The following is a 17,774-nucleotide window of genomic DNA, read 5'->3' as shown; positions in this document are numbered from 1 at the left end:
TATTAGAAGTTTCGATTTTTAAATTTCGCAGGTTATTCTGAAAGCCGGTGTTACTGAAAGATGACATGAATTCTGAATATGGCAGATATCAAACAATTCACTTAAAGTTTAGTGACATAGTTTTATACGAAGTTTTGGATGTCGACCTTTGGACCTTAGATGAGTATCATAAATATACCACACACATGACACTTCGAGAACGGTGGAAAAAATTCCTGTGTATCATGTTATTTTTTTATCTAATTTGTATTAAAAAATAACAATATACACATCAGTAAAATTTTCTACTATATTTAAGTTGCCCGTTGAGCTTTTGTCGAGGATAAAATAATGAAAGGTAGAAGAGCCACCTTAAGCCATAATGTGGTAATTCCTAACAAAGTACTGGCAACACTGTTTTTTCGTCACAAGCTTCCCGCGTAAGCAGCGCGCGTCGCTCAGTATTCAAATGTTATTTGCAAGTGTCGAATGCCAATCGTGTTACTTTGTGTGCTAGCCTCGGAGTGATTAGTGAGTGTTTGTATAGGGACCTCCATAAATTAATACCAGTAAGTAAATTAATATAGTATATATATAAAATTTTATTAAAGATACATTATATAATCAATTACATTTTACATATCTACGGAAATAAGTATTGTAATTAACATATATTTTTATCGTAACTTCATTTCAATTGTATTTTTCACTATCGAAACCCTTTTTTTCGCAAATTTTCACTGATAAGGTGACGTTTAAGTATATGAATATGAATGTCTTCGGTGTTTGGTATATACTATTTGGTATATACAAAACAAATGAATTGTTTTGTTCTCATCAAAATACGCAGACTTCTTCAGACGTTTGATTCGAAGGAAGTGTTACCATTGCATATCAAATATAACTACAGATATCGCAAATAGACAGAAAAATATTATATTGTTTTAATTAATTTTGATAACTTTCAGGTGATAAGTGAAAAACATGGCACAAGTGAATGAGTCGCCGGCTATCAACAGCAAACAGGATAAACATAATACAGGTATTGTAATATTTTATCGCAACATTACGTCTGATAATTATCACGGCCTAAGGCAAAAAGACTTTCACGTTTGATCCGTGATCCTCCAAAGGGATTCAATCCAGGATACACGTTTTAGGTGATCAAAACTTTTTTGCGTGATCTACGTCATTTTTTTATGAAATATTTCTTAGGGATGCTATTTTCCTCACGTTTACCGTCACAGCCTTTTGTTTTTAACATTAAGAGGTATAACAAAAAACAACAAAAACAAAACGTAAGCGTCTGGCTTATCATTTATTTAATTTTGTATATTTCTTTCTTATCTATGTATGTATGCTGTTATTTTGTAATTAAATAGCGCCTGTTTTCATCTTTAGACTCTTCAGACAAAAGGATTGTTTTCCATAAATGGTTAAATAAATATAAAGAGGTCGAATATTCTCGAGTTGTATGGCTTATAAAAATAAGCTTTATTTGTGTGAAGCAAGGATTTTTTCCCATCGACTATTTAGATATTTTGCCAAATATTTTTTAAAATTTATTATCACAAATTAAGAGATAATAACACTTTTCATAAAGACTTATTAAAGCAAAGCAAATCATCATAGGTTTTTATTGAAAGTGTTACTATATTCAACCAAGTTTGTAAAATACCTACTTACTTTTACGATTAAACGTGACAAAATCGAGTTTTAGATTTTTAAGTGGAAGTGAGGCAAGATATATGAGCTGCTATGTAAATTATTTTTTTTATAACGATAACGGGTATTATTATATCCGGGTACGTTGCAGCGCGGGGCCCGTAGCATTTGGTAGGTAGTAGGTACTCTTGCTTCGTGGCTAATACGGCACTGCATATCGTTAATCATTATAATATTTGTATATACACAACCAATAAAAAATATCCTTTCTTTATTAAATACTAATGATTAAATATTGCACTATAAAACTTTTTATTTATTTACATTAGACGTAACGTTTTCATTCTTATTACTCTGATCCTTGTGATGATGAAATAATAAATTAAAAAAAACGAGCTTATAGGTATAATTTCAAGTTTTCTTTGTCAAGAAGCAAAGGGTGCTCAACAACTCATCCCCTCGGCCGATAATGTGTGGGGAGAAAACCGGCCCAAATGGTGTCTGCAAAATTTAAGGTGTAGAAATAATATTATATATGTCGTTAACACATAGAAAACATTATATTTCAAAAGCTTAACAATATGTAATGTTAAACTTTTATTAAGAAAGCAAAATTTTATTATTCCGAAGGAAATTTTAATAGCTTAGTGATTTTATTGTGTAGTATTTACAATTTTCTTAACCAACATCGTATAATAATAATTTAAATTTATCATTATTTTTTAGTTATAAAATTAAAAAATAGAATAATTAACGGTTGTAAGGCAGTATTTCTACACACTTAATAACTCCCGTATGGTCTAGTGGCTAGGATACCTGGCTTTCACCCAGGAGGCTCGGGTTCGATTCCCGGTACGGGAATATCCTCTTTTTTGATTTTTTTTTAATTGGTGAAATCTTTAATCTTGCAATACTATTGATTATTAAAAAAAATGTTAATAGTAATAATAATAATAATGAAAAATGTTCCAGCTTTGCATCTATCATATCATATCGTATACACTTTCCAACAAAAAGGAAAAACATAGACGACAGACGTAGCTGGTACATTTTGAGTTTAATTACGGGACTTCACACAATAAAATTTCGTACGTAATGCATTTTGACAAGATTAAATTTAGGAATGGCCAGAGTTGACCGTGCTATTGGTGCGAGACACACTCTAAATAGATTGCTAGTACATATACTAATAATATCCTACCTACTCTACTTTTTGAAAGTCATCAAGGTATCAATGTTGTATTATTAATTATTAATTGTCGTCGAAATAAAACTATTCTCCACAAACTTTCAGTCTAGTAAATTCTTTTGTTAATATAATAATTTTTTTTTTTTATTGAAACAACTAATTATCTACAAATATAAAATGTTGTTATACGAATGTAAAATCTTGGTGGCTTTTAACAATTGTCATACGGTTATTTTTGACCTTAATAAAAATTTAAAGGTATTTTGTACGCGATACCCGATATTACGTTACTTACGGTTTTGTAAATAATTTATGTTTCTTTAACCTTTCAGCTCTTATTTCTGCCATTTAACGGTTATAAATATTAATATATAAATCAAACGACAGCTTCTAACACGTTTATATAAAGAGGAAGTGAAAAAGTCTTTCGTAATATACTAAATATGGTTGTATAGATTTCTTCATGACCAAGATTTCGCTTACTGTATTGATTTAAGCCTTCAAGAGGTACTGCATAATGGGGTCGTCATTAAGTGCTCGGGGTTTCCGGATGCTGCCATTTTGATTTTGCCATTATGTGCATCTGTAGTTTCTGGTTATATTACTAAGACCTACAAATTTTAATGTTTGGACTTATATTTAATTTAGAACACAGTAAAGATGAAGTATTTGTTTGAATAGTTGAACGCTCTATTGTTCTGTTATACATATTATCTACTGGTGCGAAATGAAATCATAATTTTGTGTTGGATCTTCATATCGAGGCACACATCAGACAAAACAACGCGGATTTTATCGCAAAAAACTACTTTAAATATATATAGGTACTATATGTATTTTTTCTAATTAAATGTCTATAACCTATTTGTATTTCAAAAACTTAGTAAAAGACCTGGGGCGACAGAATTACTTTTCAACTGGCGGGACAAGGCAAAAGAATTGATTTTATGACATGATTTAATGACATTCCCATACAAATTCCTTAAACATAATAACGACCCACAAGGGTCAGGCATGTCGAATAGTGATTTTGTCTCAGACTCCTGACCACAACATTAAAGTTTCTTTCCAATATAATCACTGACATCCTGGATAAGACCGTTAAGCAGATTATAATGAATTTACCTTATAGATATTTTAAGTGTTACGAATCAAATATAATTTTTTTACATATTCAAACTTGGTCTTTTGTCTATATCGCAAGAATTTAAGTATAAAAAAATATACAATTGTTTAAAAACTTTGCAAGGTCATGCTTGCATTCTTTCCACAGATTTTCTAATTAATTTTTCTAATATTATATGTATAAAAATATAAATGCGAGTCAAGTTATATGGAACTAAATTATCAAAGTTAAACGTTGGTAATTTTGAAATAGTTTTGCATTTATAAGTATATTAATCTAGATAATAAGAAAGTTTTGTTCGCGACATTTTCTAGAAATTCATCGCGTACCTGACACAGCCAGTACTTGCGATGTCTCATGCGACTTGGTAATTATTGAAACATAATTAGCCGCCGATTAGACAATACTTTCATTTAATCTATTCGTTTACCATACTTTCGTTCAAACGCATAAATGTAAGACTAAGGTAACATTCTATTAAATATATTAATAAAATAATTCTTATTTATGCAAATCTAAGTTCAGCAACTCCCAATAAGATAAAATATTTAACATTCTTGAAGCCTGCGGAACCTAGTTGTTCAGCATCTTATGGAATATAGTCCTAGTAAATCAAAGTGCTTACTACATATAGTTATAATAAAGTCTCTGCCGTGTTAGGAAAGATACAATTTAAATTGGCCCTAATAAACCCTAGTTGATTATATTAAATGTTGATTAGTTTAGACTTTTATATACAGAAATCATGAAGATCCTATATCTAAGGCTAATTTTTGGATTCAAATACCAATGATCAAAGGAAATAGAAAATTATAAGCAAGTGTTTCTAAAACGTTTTTAGATTACTATTTAATAATAATATAATTATTATATCGGAGGTTATATATTATTATTTAATAATAATATATAACCTCCGAAGTCAAGAACATACATACATTACATACACGAGCCACTAGGCAAAGCTCTAGAAATTGAGGTATTATATTTTTCCTTACAAAGGATTATAAATTGTACAGTTCTCACGTATTTTCCCATTGCCATTCTTCGCGTCTTTCAAATGAAAATAAAAGTATGTGAAATTCCGATACTAAATAGCTAAATGCTTCCTTTTTCATAATGCATCAGTATTGTCATTTCAAGAAGTATCACACACTTGTATAGTTTTAAAGAATGATTAATTTACCGTTTTAGAGTCAGAAATTATATTGGATTGCGAATATTATAAATATCCACTATTAAAGAAGTACGATAGCACGAATTACATTAACGTAATAAATACTTATTAAAACGTTTTTAATTCCTCCATATCTATGGAGGAATTAGTCTTGGGTGGATTATAATATCGAATTGAATTTATGATCATTTCTATTATTACACTAAAGATACAAAATAAGATTGATACGTTGCCTGCTTTTTGACCAGCTTCGAAAAAAATAGAAGCATATATAGTTCTATACATGTTTTATCTAATTAGATATCAATTTTCCAATTTTTTTTATTTAAAATTCAAATTACTATAAATCTTCTAACAGTGCGAAAATAATGTTTGTTGATGTCTAAAAGTACTAACAATGAATTTTGTAAATTTCTTTTCATTGTACAGAAAGGGTTCATAGTAATTTTCACTTCGTTGACTTAACTAACACAATTAAAGTAATTTACTCTTATTACAGTTGATAGTAATATACGATGTCTTTGCCCTCAGCTTGTCGTGTGACTCATTGTCTTTAAGCTGACTTAGTATATTTTACCCATTCTTCAGAGCAAACAATCGATTAATTATGGGCGTCAGGCAAAAAGAATTAACGATATCGGAAATAACGTTGGGTACTTTCTTTTACGCTTATAATGATATTCAAAGTACTAGACAAGAGAAGATTCGATAATAAGTTCTTAGTCTAATAGATTTAAAAAAATGCATATTATATAAAAATAACAGAAACTTCGTGGCGTTAGTGTTCCCGGATAATCGGAAGACCAGACCCAGATTAACCAAGTAGTGTTTAGAGGAGATCAATTTATTCAACTACATCAATTAAACATTAATATGCATGCAGGTATATCATATGTTTTACACTATTGTTCACTTATATGTATACAAAAAAATAATCGACCAATTTAAACAGCAGTAGGTAATAATTTAATTGTGGCATAAATAATTCTCTAAATGTACAATTGTGATTGGAAATCTATCTAATGACTCAAAACTTGTTTTAGAAATTTCTGAAGAACTGCATTAAACGTAAAAAACTGGGAGGCCATAAACTGCAGATACTTTCTTAAGACTTTACCTAATATGTACTAAGCTTAAGCAATTGTGTAGACGTAAGATAAAAATCTAGGGCACATGTAGCATCTGGAATGCGGTATTATGTCACTTAAAGATGTGGAAGCTATTATATCGATAAACATACGTGCAGTTTCTAAAAGGATTATCCACTAGAAGTCCTTCAGTTGAACATCTGATTAACTACTGCAAGATTAGATATCAAATGCATTCCAGTTGATGAAAAGGAAACTTAAAAAAAAATGTTATAGTAGATGTTGAAAAGAAACGTGTAATTTAAAATGTGAGAGTTTTATACAAAATAATCAAATTATTCAACCACAAAATGATTAGAAACCAAAACAAAATTGAAACTGTTTGATTTTTTTATTGCCACTGACATAACTAAATAACGCGAACTGAGGCATGGGATCAAAGATTTTCTAAAATTCAATATACTAGTACATTAATACTTTGATTTTGATGTACGCATACTTTCCGAGACAATTTTATAATTAAAATGTGTATTGTATATAATGATATTGAGGTAATTGGTGTATGCATTTTGTAACAATGCTTCTGTGTTAATCTTTCATTATCATATAATATTTAAGCGGTATTTATGTGAGGTTCTTTCGCTAATAATTATAAAATACGGAATCTTTAACATGAACAATTTTATTGTAAACGTTATTTAAAATTTTATTAGTACCTTTTGAACAGCTTCCACACTTGGAATTTAAAATTGCAACCACAATGAAACAAAACAATAATAAAACTTCAAGCCATATAACAGATGTATTCAGAAGTCTTCCAGTACTCCAGAATTTACCTTAGTAGATAACCTGAATTATACAAAATAAATTCAAAACAAAAAACAGAAAGAGTTCACATAATAATAAAAATCTAGTTTTACAGCAATTTTTGGTCCAAATTATAATTTCCTTCCTAAATTCATATTTCTTTTAGACATAAATACACAATAAGAATTCCTAGATGCGACGTGTGAGGTCGTTGCCTTATCACTGTCATTTAGCTTGCCTATAATCCTAGTGTGGAGGGTTTTTATCCCATCTCATTATCATGAGAATCCTGCGTATAATAAATCTTGTGGAATATAATTACAAGCCCATACGTGCGAAGAACGGAGTTTCTTATTATCTTGCATAAAAGAGATTTTTTTAAGATCTCGATATCAAAATTCATTAAAATTAACATATATCTCGTATTTACCGAACTATATACTCCGTTAGAACAGTTACACAATCTTGCTGAAGACAACTATACAAAAAATATTGGTGATCATAATGGTTGTAATGTAATGACTTATTTGTCTTTATGTTCTATGACTGGGGCAAAAGCGTCCACATTGAGCGTCTATTCGTCTTTCGATCTTAAGCTTCGCATTTTACGTCGCTCTGAGTCTTTCCGGTTCTCTTTGCATCATCTGCAACTTCACTGCGTTGGCCTGGCGTTTTGCTTTGGCGTTCCACTTGCATCACTTTATCTGCTATCAGGGTTTCTTGACGATTGCGTTTGTATTTTTTAGTTACTTAAATATAAATGTCAATTTATATATGCACAATATATGTTTTGCTAGCGAAGCAGTAGCTAACTATCCGCTTCTGTGATAAATAAGTACCAAAATACAATGGTCCCATAATTGTAAGATCCCGATGGGTTGGGCTGAAGATGAAACTAAATTTTTCGGGATCCTCATAATGACTTGATTAATGATCCGAAACTTAACAATGGTTGGGCCAAATAATATTGATTCCTAATGTAGTTTAATTTAATTTTAAATTGGTACGGTAATATTATTTTAAAACGTAACTATTTTATAATATACGATTTTGTTATAGTAAACTGGAAACAATTTTCAAGGTAAATTGTTAGACCGTTTATTTCCAAAGCCGAAAATTTAATATGCAGCTGTAAGACCTTGCAAAAGTAGTCACACTAAATCATGAATACATAAGGAATCTAAAAAAACACTTATATTTAAAGCCATACTACTTCCATCTGATTGGTTAACTGAACGCTGTTGGCAACCTGCAGGTTACCTCACATCCAGGAGTAATTCGAATTTAGCTGCATTACTCCAGTGATTGTTAAATTACCGGACGGCAGTGTCACCCACCCACGAATGCCATACTTTGTATGACCAACGGGACGTTGTTTTCTAAGCTTTCTACTGTTAATTACCGTTTATTACGAAACAAAAGGTATTTTTAACCTTCTTTGTATTCCAAACAAATTTCGAATTAATTAACTTTAAAGTTCAGTCAGACAATTAGGATTTTATTGGACTATTTACATATTAAAGACTTCGTAACAATTGGAAATAAAATTGTTCGTAAGCCCCCGCAGATTGCAATTATTATCCAAAATTGTAGCGATTTATACCATTAAGTCGCGATATTGCGTGCTCTTCCGCAATTAGACATTGCCAATTAAACAATGTCTTCGAAATAAAACGCCGTCCTACGCTAATTATGTTAATGTTTTGAACGGGGTAAATAGCTGTGAAAAATCGTCAATTCACATAATAAGTTTTTTGTGATACGTTTCCATTCATATTGCTACAAAATTAATGAAAAATAATCTTGCGATTGACATCGAGCGTTGTCTTATATATATTTATATGATATGTTATGAGAAGTTAGTTTTTCGTAGTGTTATACGAAATCGAGAATCCAATATTACAGTTATTTATGTGTCTGTTAATTGTGTTTATTATATAGGCCATAACCTGTAATATAGGCGTTGGATATGGGGCCGAATTTGGGCGAGACATAATTTGACAGTACTTAAGTCTAATAATTATGACTCAATTCACGAATTACGGGACTCATTCCGTACATTTGACATTTGTAAATTACATATTACTAACCTCCTTGAAATAATTGATATCGTAGATGAAGATAGCAATAAATGTCGCTAGAACAATGATTTGACCTAGCGCTAAACGACGCAGGCGCATGACGCCTGTCTGTCAGTACCTACCTACTTTGCCCTATATCTATTGAAAATAGTCGTATAAAAAATGACTTTAATTATTTTCTTTAAGTTACTATCTTCTTGAAAGGTTCCAAGCATTCAGCATCTAGCATAGATCAAAGAAATTTTAATCTAAGAATATATGTTTAAAGGTACAATGTTGTCATGCAGCGTGATTTCTCAATAAATACTCATATTCCCAAGGTTATATTAGATAACTACTAACATAGACAGTAGAGTTCTGTGATATCTGCCTAGAGTCAGAGATGACTAATATCTGTTTCCCATAGGGGTAGGCGTATACATATATAAATGGTATTTATATTTTAAATTTCCATTACATTTTTTATATAAAAAAAGACATAAGCGTTTGGTGTTTATATTTACTTTATAGATATATACTTAGATGAGATAGGTCGGTAGCTACGTGACTTCGCATACAAATTGAAAAATGTCCTCTCAAAGAATCATTTGCCTGCCGGTGATAAAATGTATTACATCATCATTTGATATAGAGTAATTCCTATTCCAGTCATATTCTATTGGCAATTAAAACAGCAATCACTTTTAATTATACCCAGCTGGTTGTTTTAAAGACCAATGACATGTCTAGGAGTAAAATAATTGCCTGTAACAATAGGATCGGCGAGTGTAAAGAATATAAAATATTTGTCAACTTGAGAAGCGCTTTTTTAAACGGCTTTCAAAAATGAAGAAGTATGCGCACAGCGTTCAAATCCCTTACAAAACTACTGGAAAGAAATGTAAAATATTTAAACAAATTACGCGTGTCCTTTAAAAAAAAATTATAGGCGACTTCGGACGTACTATCGCACTTTGCACGAAATATTATATTATTATTTATTAGTATTAAATAACAATACAGTTATATTCAATCTTTTTTATTTATATATAAGGATCTAATGATATTATGTAGTGTATCGGATATCGTTCTATTATGGACGTTTATTTAACAATTATGAATCGTTGCTCATCAATATCTATATGTTCATTATAAGATTCTTACGGATTTTAATGGTAACGCTAACATTTTTATTGTAGTTTAAAGGCCACTGCATACGTGACGGGTAAATACTTCGGACGGGACGTGAGCAGGACGGGCACGTGATTGCCTCGTTCAAAACGGGAACGTGGTGCAAACGCATAGGCACCGTGACATTGATTCGGATCTAACGTACTAGTGTTGTGAACAACGAAAGATGGATTTTTAAATTCAAGAATTGGCTTTAATTGCTATTGCTCTAGATGACGAAGAAGCTACGACCGTCAAGAAAAAAAGGAGATTTTCTGTACATCCTACATGGCATAAAAGAGAACAAGAAGGCAAAATACCACACTCTCTACAAAGAACTTCTGGATGATGAGACTCAATTTTATCAGTATTTCCGTATGACAAAAGAATGTTTTGCTTTACTGGAAAAAATACAAAGCATCACTACTTATCTCTCCGGCACGTACGGAGCGACTGTTCATACATAGCGAAATCACGGGCGGGATGGGGCACGCGCGGGACGGGACGGGACGTGGACGTGCTAAACATCGTCGCCGACGATATTTTTCCCGTCCACGTTCCCGGCCCGTCCATATTCCCGTGACATATACGTTTTTGGATACATTTTGTATGCAACGATGTTTCCAAAACTTCCCGTCACGTCCCGTCCGGATAAAAACCCGTCACGTATGCAGTGGCCTTAAGTCAGAGAGGTAAACCATACCTTCCAGCCATGAATGCCATTCTTTACGTTGTCAAATGGCAAATATGTAACCTATAGATCTTGTCAAGATTACGTTAATGTTTACGTTATTCTATTACAAAGCGGTTCGTTTGTGATTCATAACACTACTACCTACTAGTTGACCTGCGATAAGTCTGTTAACAAATCGTTTACTATATCCAGTGCTGATGTAATAACTTGCGAAGGTCAGTTTTGAGATATAGCATATCTTAACGTATATTGTCAAATATTTAAAGTAAACCGTAAAATAAATTTGTTAAGGTCATTTGTCTATTTTTCCTAAGCACGCTCTTTATTTCAAAATTGTTTATATCGCCTACTTGTGAATTTACAGACGAGTTTAGGTTTTAAGTTGAGTTTATATTCAATATATCAATGTATATATTTTTTTAATAATCTAAATGGAGTATTCGTATATGTATATCTAGTGCAGTCATAAAGTAAACTTTAGAATGTCATTTGTGGTAAGACAGTTTACATCTCTATAACGCATTCAGAAGCTAAATTAACGAGCTATTGCTATAGTATTTGACAACACACTAATGGAACTGAACTCATAAGATGCACTACGTTTCTTACCTTGCTATACTTGTTGTTACGTATTGTTACGTGAGTGACGAAAGATAATGTACGATTATAAATTTCATGTTAGGAATTATTTGCTCGTTTGCATTGTCTAACAAGTTTAGACATTAAATGTTGTTTCTATCTTGGAATGTCCCCGTATTTTTTGCGCCGCGGGTAATTTTTAATCAAATAATTTGCTTGCAGTTTCGTGTGGTTGCATACGTGATTCATATAATATCGTAAACTGTGTAGAAAATCTATAAGTAGGGTACCATCTATTAAATTTTTAAGTTTTGATTAGTCATTAAAGTCACTTTTACAAAGATTTAATTTCTCCGACATTTAATTTCTCTATCAACACTCTCAACAGGAAATTTCAAGGGCCGGCTCAAAATGAAGGTTTCATTTTTTTATACACTGCCATCTATTGGAAATTTATGTAGATAGAGCATACTGCTTAAAGGCATGAATGCAATACACTTTTAGTCTATGGTAGTTCTGTAAGTTGAAGATAGATGGCGCTTTTTTCAATGTTGCATATTTTTTGGTTAATGTCAAAAATTTGCGATAGATGACACAAGTTTCTTAAAAATACAAAATGGTTTGGTGGTTAATTGCTTTGAATATGAATCAAAGTTGTATAAAATATCAAAGATTATAATATATTACTTAATAAATTAAATTGTTATAATATATAAAGAAGATAATGAGTTGAATTTGGTTTATTTGCTTATCTTTTTTACTCATCATTTGTTATTTATTATTATTATATATAATTAGTAGATGAGTGTAACGAGTGTAGAGACCTGTAACGAGTTTTCTTTATTTAATTACGCTTAAAACTATTGTTACAATTTCTTATTTGGTAAACACCTATGTTTTGCTTGCTGAATATGTTTGTTAGTGATTGTATGTTGCCGTATAATTTTTCATTCATCCTACTTTGACCTACTTTTTATACTTTTACTGCAAAAAAATAAAAACATTGATTCACTGATAAGGCATTTTAAGGCAAGCGCCTGCGAAGTCTCACGCACGAAAATCTAATGGAAGACGACACGCAATGGAGATTCTTCCTGGTTTGAACGACTCGTAACCTTCAAGGTTCACTTATCAATATTATTTAAAACCACGCGACGATCTAAGTAAGGAGCTATTCATTGAAATCCGACTTGCTATAAGTAAACAAACTCAAATTTTGCTATTCTTTCACGTTGTACTCTACGCTTACTTCAGAAAAGGAAACCTATATATATATGATATGTAGTCAACTATCAAAACTCAAATATGACGATAAGTTATTTAAAAATATTCCAATAAAAAGTTGAAGATCTTTCGAATCTATATAATATATAAAAATGAATCCCTATTTCCCTTGGTCACGGCATCACGTAAGGTCACATTAAACTTTTTTAATGTAACCTTAAGACTTTTGACATAGAATTGACTGAATGCGTGCTGCAAATATAGTCAAAGAGAAGATAAAAAAAACTAAGAATGTTGTATACCATAAAGCAATAGAATAAAAAACACTCTTTTTATGAATCATACCAATTCGAATTCAATATTCATAGTCATAACTATCGGGTCAGCTAGATCAACCTGACAACTTTATATAATAAAACAATTAACTTAATAAAATCAAAAATCTGCTCATTTATGGCGTCTCAGGCGGAACAAAGTTCGCCGGGTCAGCTAGTCTTCTTATAAAATGCATTTACCAATATAACAGTCTCAATCTACTGGTCCAAAGTTCAAGTTTGGATTTTTAGAATATAACTAGACTAAACAGATCTCTAATCTACAAGCAATCATATATTTACATTTTATTTAATTTATTTATCATTTATTGGTGACACCAAATACATTATTGTCTTAACCTAACATTATTTTTTATCTATTAATTTTCGCGCGCAATCTTTATTGACCTATTCCGATTTTTATATCTATATTGAGCCCCCTCGGTCGCGACCGCTATGCGATATTCCGTATGCAGCGACGTAATAGACAAATATATAAAAATATTTGATCAATGCTATCAGGTCTTCTTGGTATAAAAAAAAGTGCGTGTATACAAAGTACTGAAACTGCTTTGTGAATTAATAATTACTAAGGTAAGCCATTGGCAAGCTTTTTTTTTCAATAAATAAATAAAAAAGGTAAAAGCCCTAATACTCTATGTATGTATTTGTATATCTCTATTCACTGTACGTATAAGTGCTAATAATAATATACATATATAAATAAATTAACCAGTAAACGAATACACAAACCAATATAGCATGTACAGGGTGTCCCGTGGCAGATTTAGGATTTGAAATTCGAATATTTTTCTAACGGTTGCGCGGTGGACCGGGGAAGGGTTACAGTTTGGCTCTGCATTTGTGCGGATTGGTTGGTCTTGATATTGCAGTGGACTGGCGCGCACCGCGCCTTCGCAGTTGAAGAGTATTTTGAAGCTAATAAATCATGCACTCTTGCTCACCGGACATTTTGTTCTCAATACAATATTCGTCGCTTAAGTGAAGCACCGAGTGAAAGTTTGATTAGGACGTGGGTCCAGAAGTTCCGTGCAACAGGTTTAACAGTTACCAAACCAAGCCCAGGACCTAGTCGAACGTCGAGGACTGTACAAAACATTGAATGCGTTGCAAACAGCGTGCCAGAAAATCCCCGCCTGTCCGTGCGTAAAAGAGCATGAAGTTTGCGGATTCCAAAAACCACAGTGCACCGTATTTTAAACTTGGACATTTAATTCCATCCATTCAAGATTCAATTGGTACAGGCACTTAAACCAAATGACTTCCGAGAACGCAAAGAGTTCTGTGATAACATGTTAAGTCGATTCCAAACTCTTAACACCATTTGGTTTAGTGATGAAGCTCATTTCCATTTGAATGGCTTCGTCAATAAACAAAACTATCGCTATTGGGCACCAAGAGGACAAAACCCGCGATTGAAACACCAACAAGCATTGCATAGCCCAAAAGTACCTGTTTGGGCAGCTCTTTCTGTCAATGGAATAATTGCACCGTTTTTCTTTGAAAATTCACGTGGAGCAACCTTAACTGTTGATGGTGATGTCTATCGCCGTATGCTTAGTGAGTATTTTATACCGAAACTAAGAGACCATCCATCGAACAGCTCTCACACGTGGTTTCAACAAGATGGCGCCACGCCTCACACAACAAGAGCCACCATGAGCCTCCTTCGCAAAGAATTCCCAGGAAAATTGATTAGCCGATTTGGAGACATCCCATGGCCACCCAGATCGCCAGATCTCACCCCATTAGATTTTTTTTATGGGGTTACTTAAAGGGAAAAGTGTACGAAACTAACCCAACAAATCTATCGGTTTTAAAAGAAAATATCGTGCGAGAAGTGAATGCTATTCCTCGGTCAGTTTTGCAGCACGTCACTCAGAATACTCTCCCAAGATTCCGTGAGTGTGTACGTCGCGATGGAAAACATTTGGACGGAGTGATATTCAAAAAATAAAATCCGCATGTCTCGTCTTTCTTTTTATGGTAAATATATGTATATTCTAAGATAATAATATCGTTTAATTTAATTAAGAAATCCTAAATCTGCCACGGGACACCCTGTATCTCAAATCTCAATATCCCTTATTCTCTCTCTCGTTCAATCTTTCTCACTATAGCTCTCTCCCACCTCTCGCTCCATGGCACTGCGTGATACGACAATCGCTCTGTCTCACTTTTTCTCTCGATCTTTCTCACTTGCTCCCTACTCTCACTCCATCGCTAGTTGCTTCATGCTACGTTCGCCCTGTCTTACTCTCTCTCAATCGGTCTCGATCGCTCTCTCTCTCTTTTTCGACACTTCCGTTGCATACTTGCGTGACGTTACATTTGTAAAAATTTTACCCTCATGCGCCTAAAGAAGTTCATCAAAAATCTTTTAGAAAGGTAGAGTGAAGCGCAAGCCACTCCTTTATTTATTACAGGTGGTTTTTCTCGCCATATACTTTGCAGGCACCACTTTAACATGGTTACAGTATAATTCAGAGTATAGTTCAAAATGTAATGGATTGAGTAAGACTTAGCCTAAGAATTTTTCATAGTAACGATATTATAATTCATATTTATTTTGACTTTACGTCATATGAGACTATTACAACTATTTTATAGACTAAAAATCGAAATACAGCTACTAAATTGATATTGAAACTGTTGAAAGACAATTTGAATTTTCGACTAGCTTAGTAAACTTGTTATAGTCAATTATAAAGGTTTAATTAAGGATATTTAAGGGGCTATGTAACTTGTTAATGAGCGACTCTGAGAGCTGTCAGTTGTTAAATTGCATGGTTATTTTATTAGTGTAAAAATCTACTACGTATTATTCTCCAGCCTTCGTTGACTATTGTCTACCAATCCATTGTACACTAGTTTTTGTTACTACAGTTACTGAAATATGTAAATAGCTATTCTATTGAAGCAGGTTTTTACTGTATTTTCTTTTACTCGAACATTATTATTATGTATTTTTTGTCTACTACTAAACTCAGTTTTATTATAAAATAGAATGTCGTTTATTCAGAAAACAGTTTTATCTTCAAAAAACAGAAGACTAATTCAAAATGTCTTTGATGTTTTGAAAAGCAAAGAATATTTGTCTATGGACATGGGCTGAGGATTTAAGATTGGGGTGTCAAGAAATATATAAGGTTTCAGAACAGAAAAACTACACGCTGCTACAACGTTTCGCTCATAAATTTACGATCCAACTGATATGGATTTAGATTCATATTTCATATCATAATTTAAAAAAATGTATACAGTGAAATAGTGCAAGTAAACATTAGTTTAGGTTATTTAATAATAAAACTTCTTTACATTTATACTTCCCTTTAGTTCATTAAAATATATTATATCTATAATATCATAATATTCTAAATCTAATATCTTTAATATTTCGTCTTTTGTTACAGGTACATGTTCTAAGTAATCAAGGCGTCGTAAGTATAGTTTCTGTAAACTTTGTCTTTATGAGTCACTTCAAAGTAACGATTACTATGTATTTTAAGGGTCTGGTGTTCCACAAATCAAATCTAATATAGTGCACATACACATGCATTATTAAATTAAATTATAAGAATGTTGAAAATAGGTTATAATAAGATATTTGTAAGTAACGAAAAATATTTATATGTTTGTGTGGTTTTGTTGTTAACTGAAATAAACGTGACCAAAATAATATAATTCATTTTCAGACACCTAATTTAAAAACACACATTGACTCAAATATAAAAACAATACATTAGACATAGTGAACGACAGCGTTTTTGTTATAACACTGGATAAATTTTGTGGTGAGAAAACACACATTAAAAAACAACAAAGCCGTTTAGATATGTATAAATTATAATTCTAGGATATTTTAGGCTCAAAAATGTATAAGAGATATTTGTGGAGAAGACTGTCTTAACAGTGGTATACCTTTATTTAAGAAGCTCAATATTTTATCTCTTCGTTAACATAAACATAAATGTTTTTAAGTCAACTGGAATGGACATCTGCCAAAGAAGACATAGGGAGAAATTGGCTACGCCAAATTTAATCTGGAATTATACAGGAAAAACACATTTTGTACGGCTAACAAAATTTATATTATTTTACCAAAAACATTCAAAGATCTTCCTATACTACTTATAAAAGTAGACTAAATATACTAGTTTTGGAATAAAAATATTTTACTGTTAATACAATATAACAAGATACAGGAATTATCTCCATTAAAATCCCACATATCTTCATCAATAGGATTTTCCAGACATTCAAAAGACTTACGTACTTATAATGTGTGGGAATTATTTAAATAATGTGATGACGTAGTGACAAAATAATATAATAATTGACATCTTAGTTGATAATATAATCTACAATTCTTCCTTTTAATTATGTTTAACAAATTTGTACACTATCTGTGGCAGAATATGCGAAAAGCAGATGGTACCACGACTCTATTGACATATTCTTGCAAATAATTTATTATTCTAACCGTACAATAATTATTATGGTATAGTCAATCAAAATGGAATATTTTTATCAGGCAAGTGCATTTCCTGGAAGAAGGACATAATTATAATCAAGCGTGAAATGAAAAGTCACTAAAAATAATTATGGCACAGATAATGTTTAAAACTGGTCTACTCAAAGCCGTGACTACAGAGTATTATAATTTTATTCTAATTGCTATAAA

The 17,774-nt window shown here is 31.8% G+C and overlaps 1 protein-coding gene and 1 non-coding gene across 4 annotated transcripts in view; both read left to right on the top strand.

Moving 5' to 3' along the window:
• The first annotated feature begins 408 nt into the window (after window positions 1–408).
• Window positions 409–17,774, top strand: part of LOC111001631 (microtubule-associated protein tau) — a 30,698-nt gene continuing 13,332 nt past the window's right edge. The window contains exons 1-2 of one of the 3 annotated variants that reach the window (XM_045632454.1): window positions 409–548; window positions 948–1,021. In XM_045632454.1, coding sequence (XP_045488410.1) covers window positions 977–1,021 — 45 coding nt within the window. In that variant the 5' untranslated portion in view covers window positions 409–548; window positions 948–976. The remainder of the gene's footprint in view (window positions 549–947; window positions 1,022–17,774) is intronic. The other 2 variants (XM_045632453.1, XM_045632452.1) reach the window with 2 other exon arrangements.
• Trnae-uuc lies at window positions 2,434–2,505 on the top strand. The gene has a single exon. It is a non-coding gene; the product is annotated as a tRNA-Glu (tRNA).

The sequence above is a fragment of the Pieris rapae genome, chromosome 19, assembly GCF_905147795.1.
Source record: "Pieris rapae chromosome 19, ilPieRapa1.1, whole genome shotgun sequence".
Lineage (NCBI taxonomy): Eukaryota > Metazoa > Arthropoda > Insecta > Lepidoptera > Pieridae > Pieris > Pieris rapae.
The sequence above is the reverse complement of the archived record's forward strand: the minus strand, read 5'-3'. Positions and strand labels throughout refer to the sequence as shown.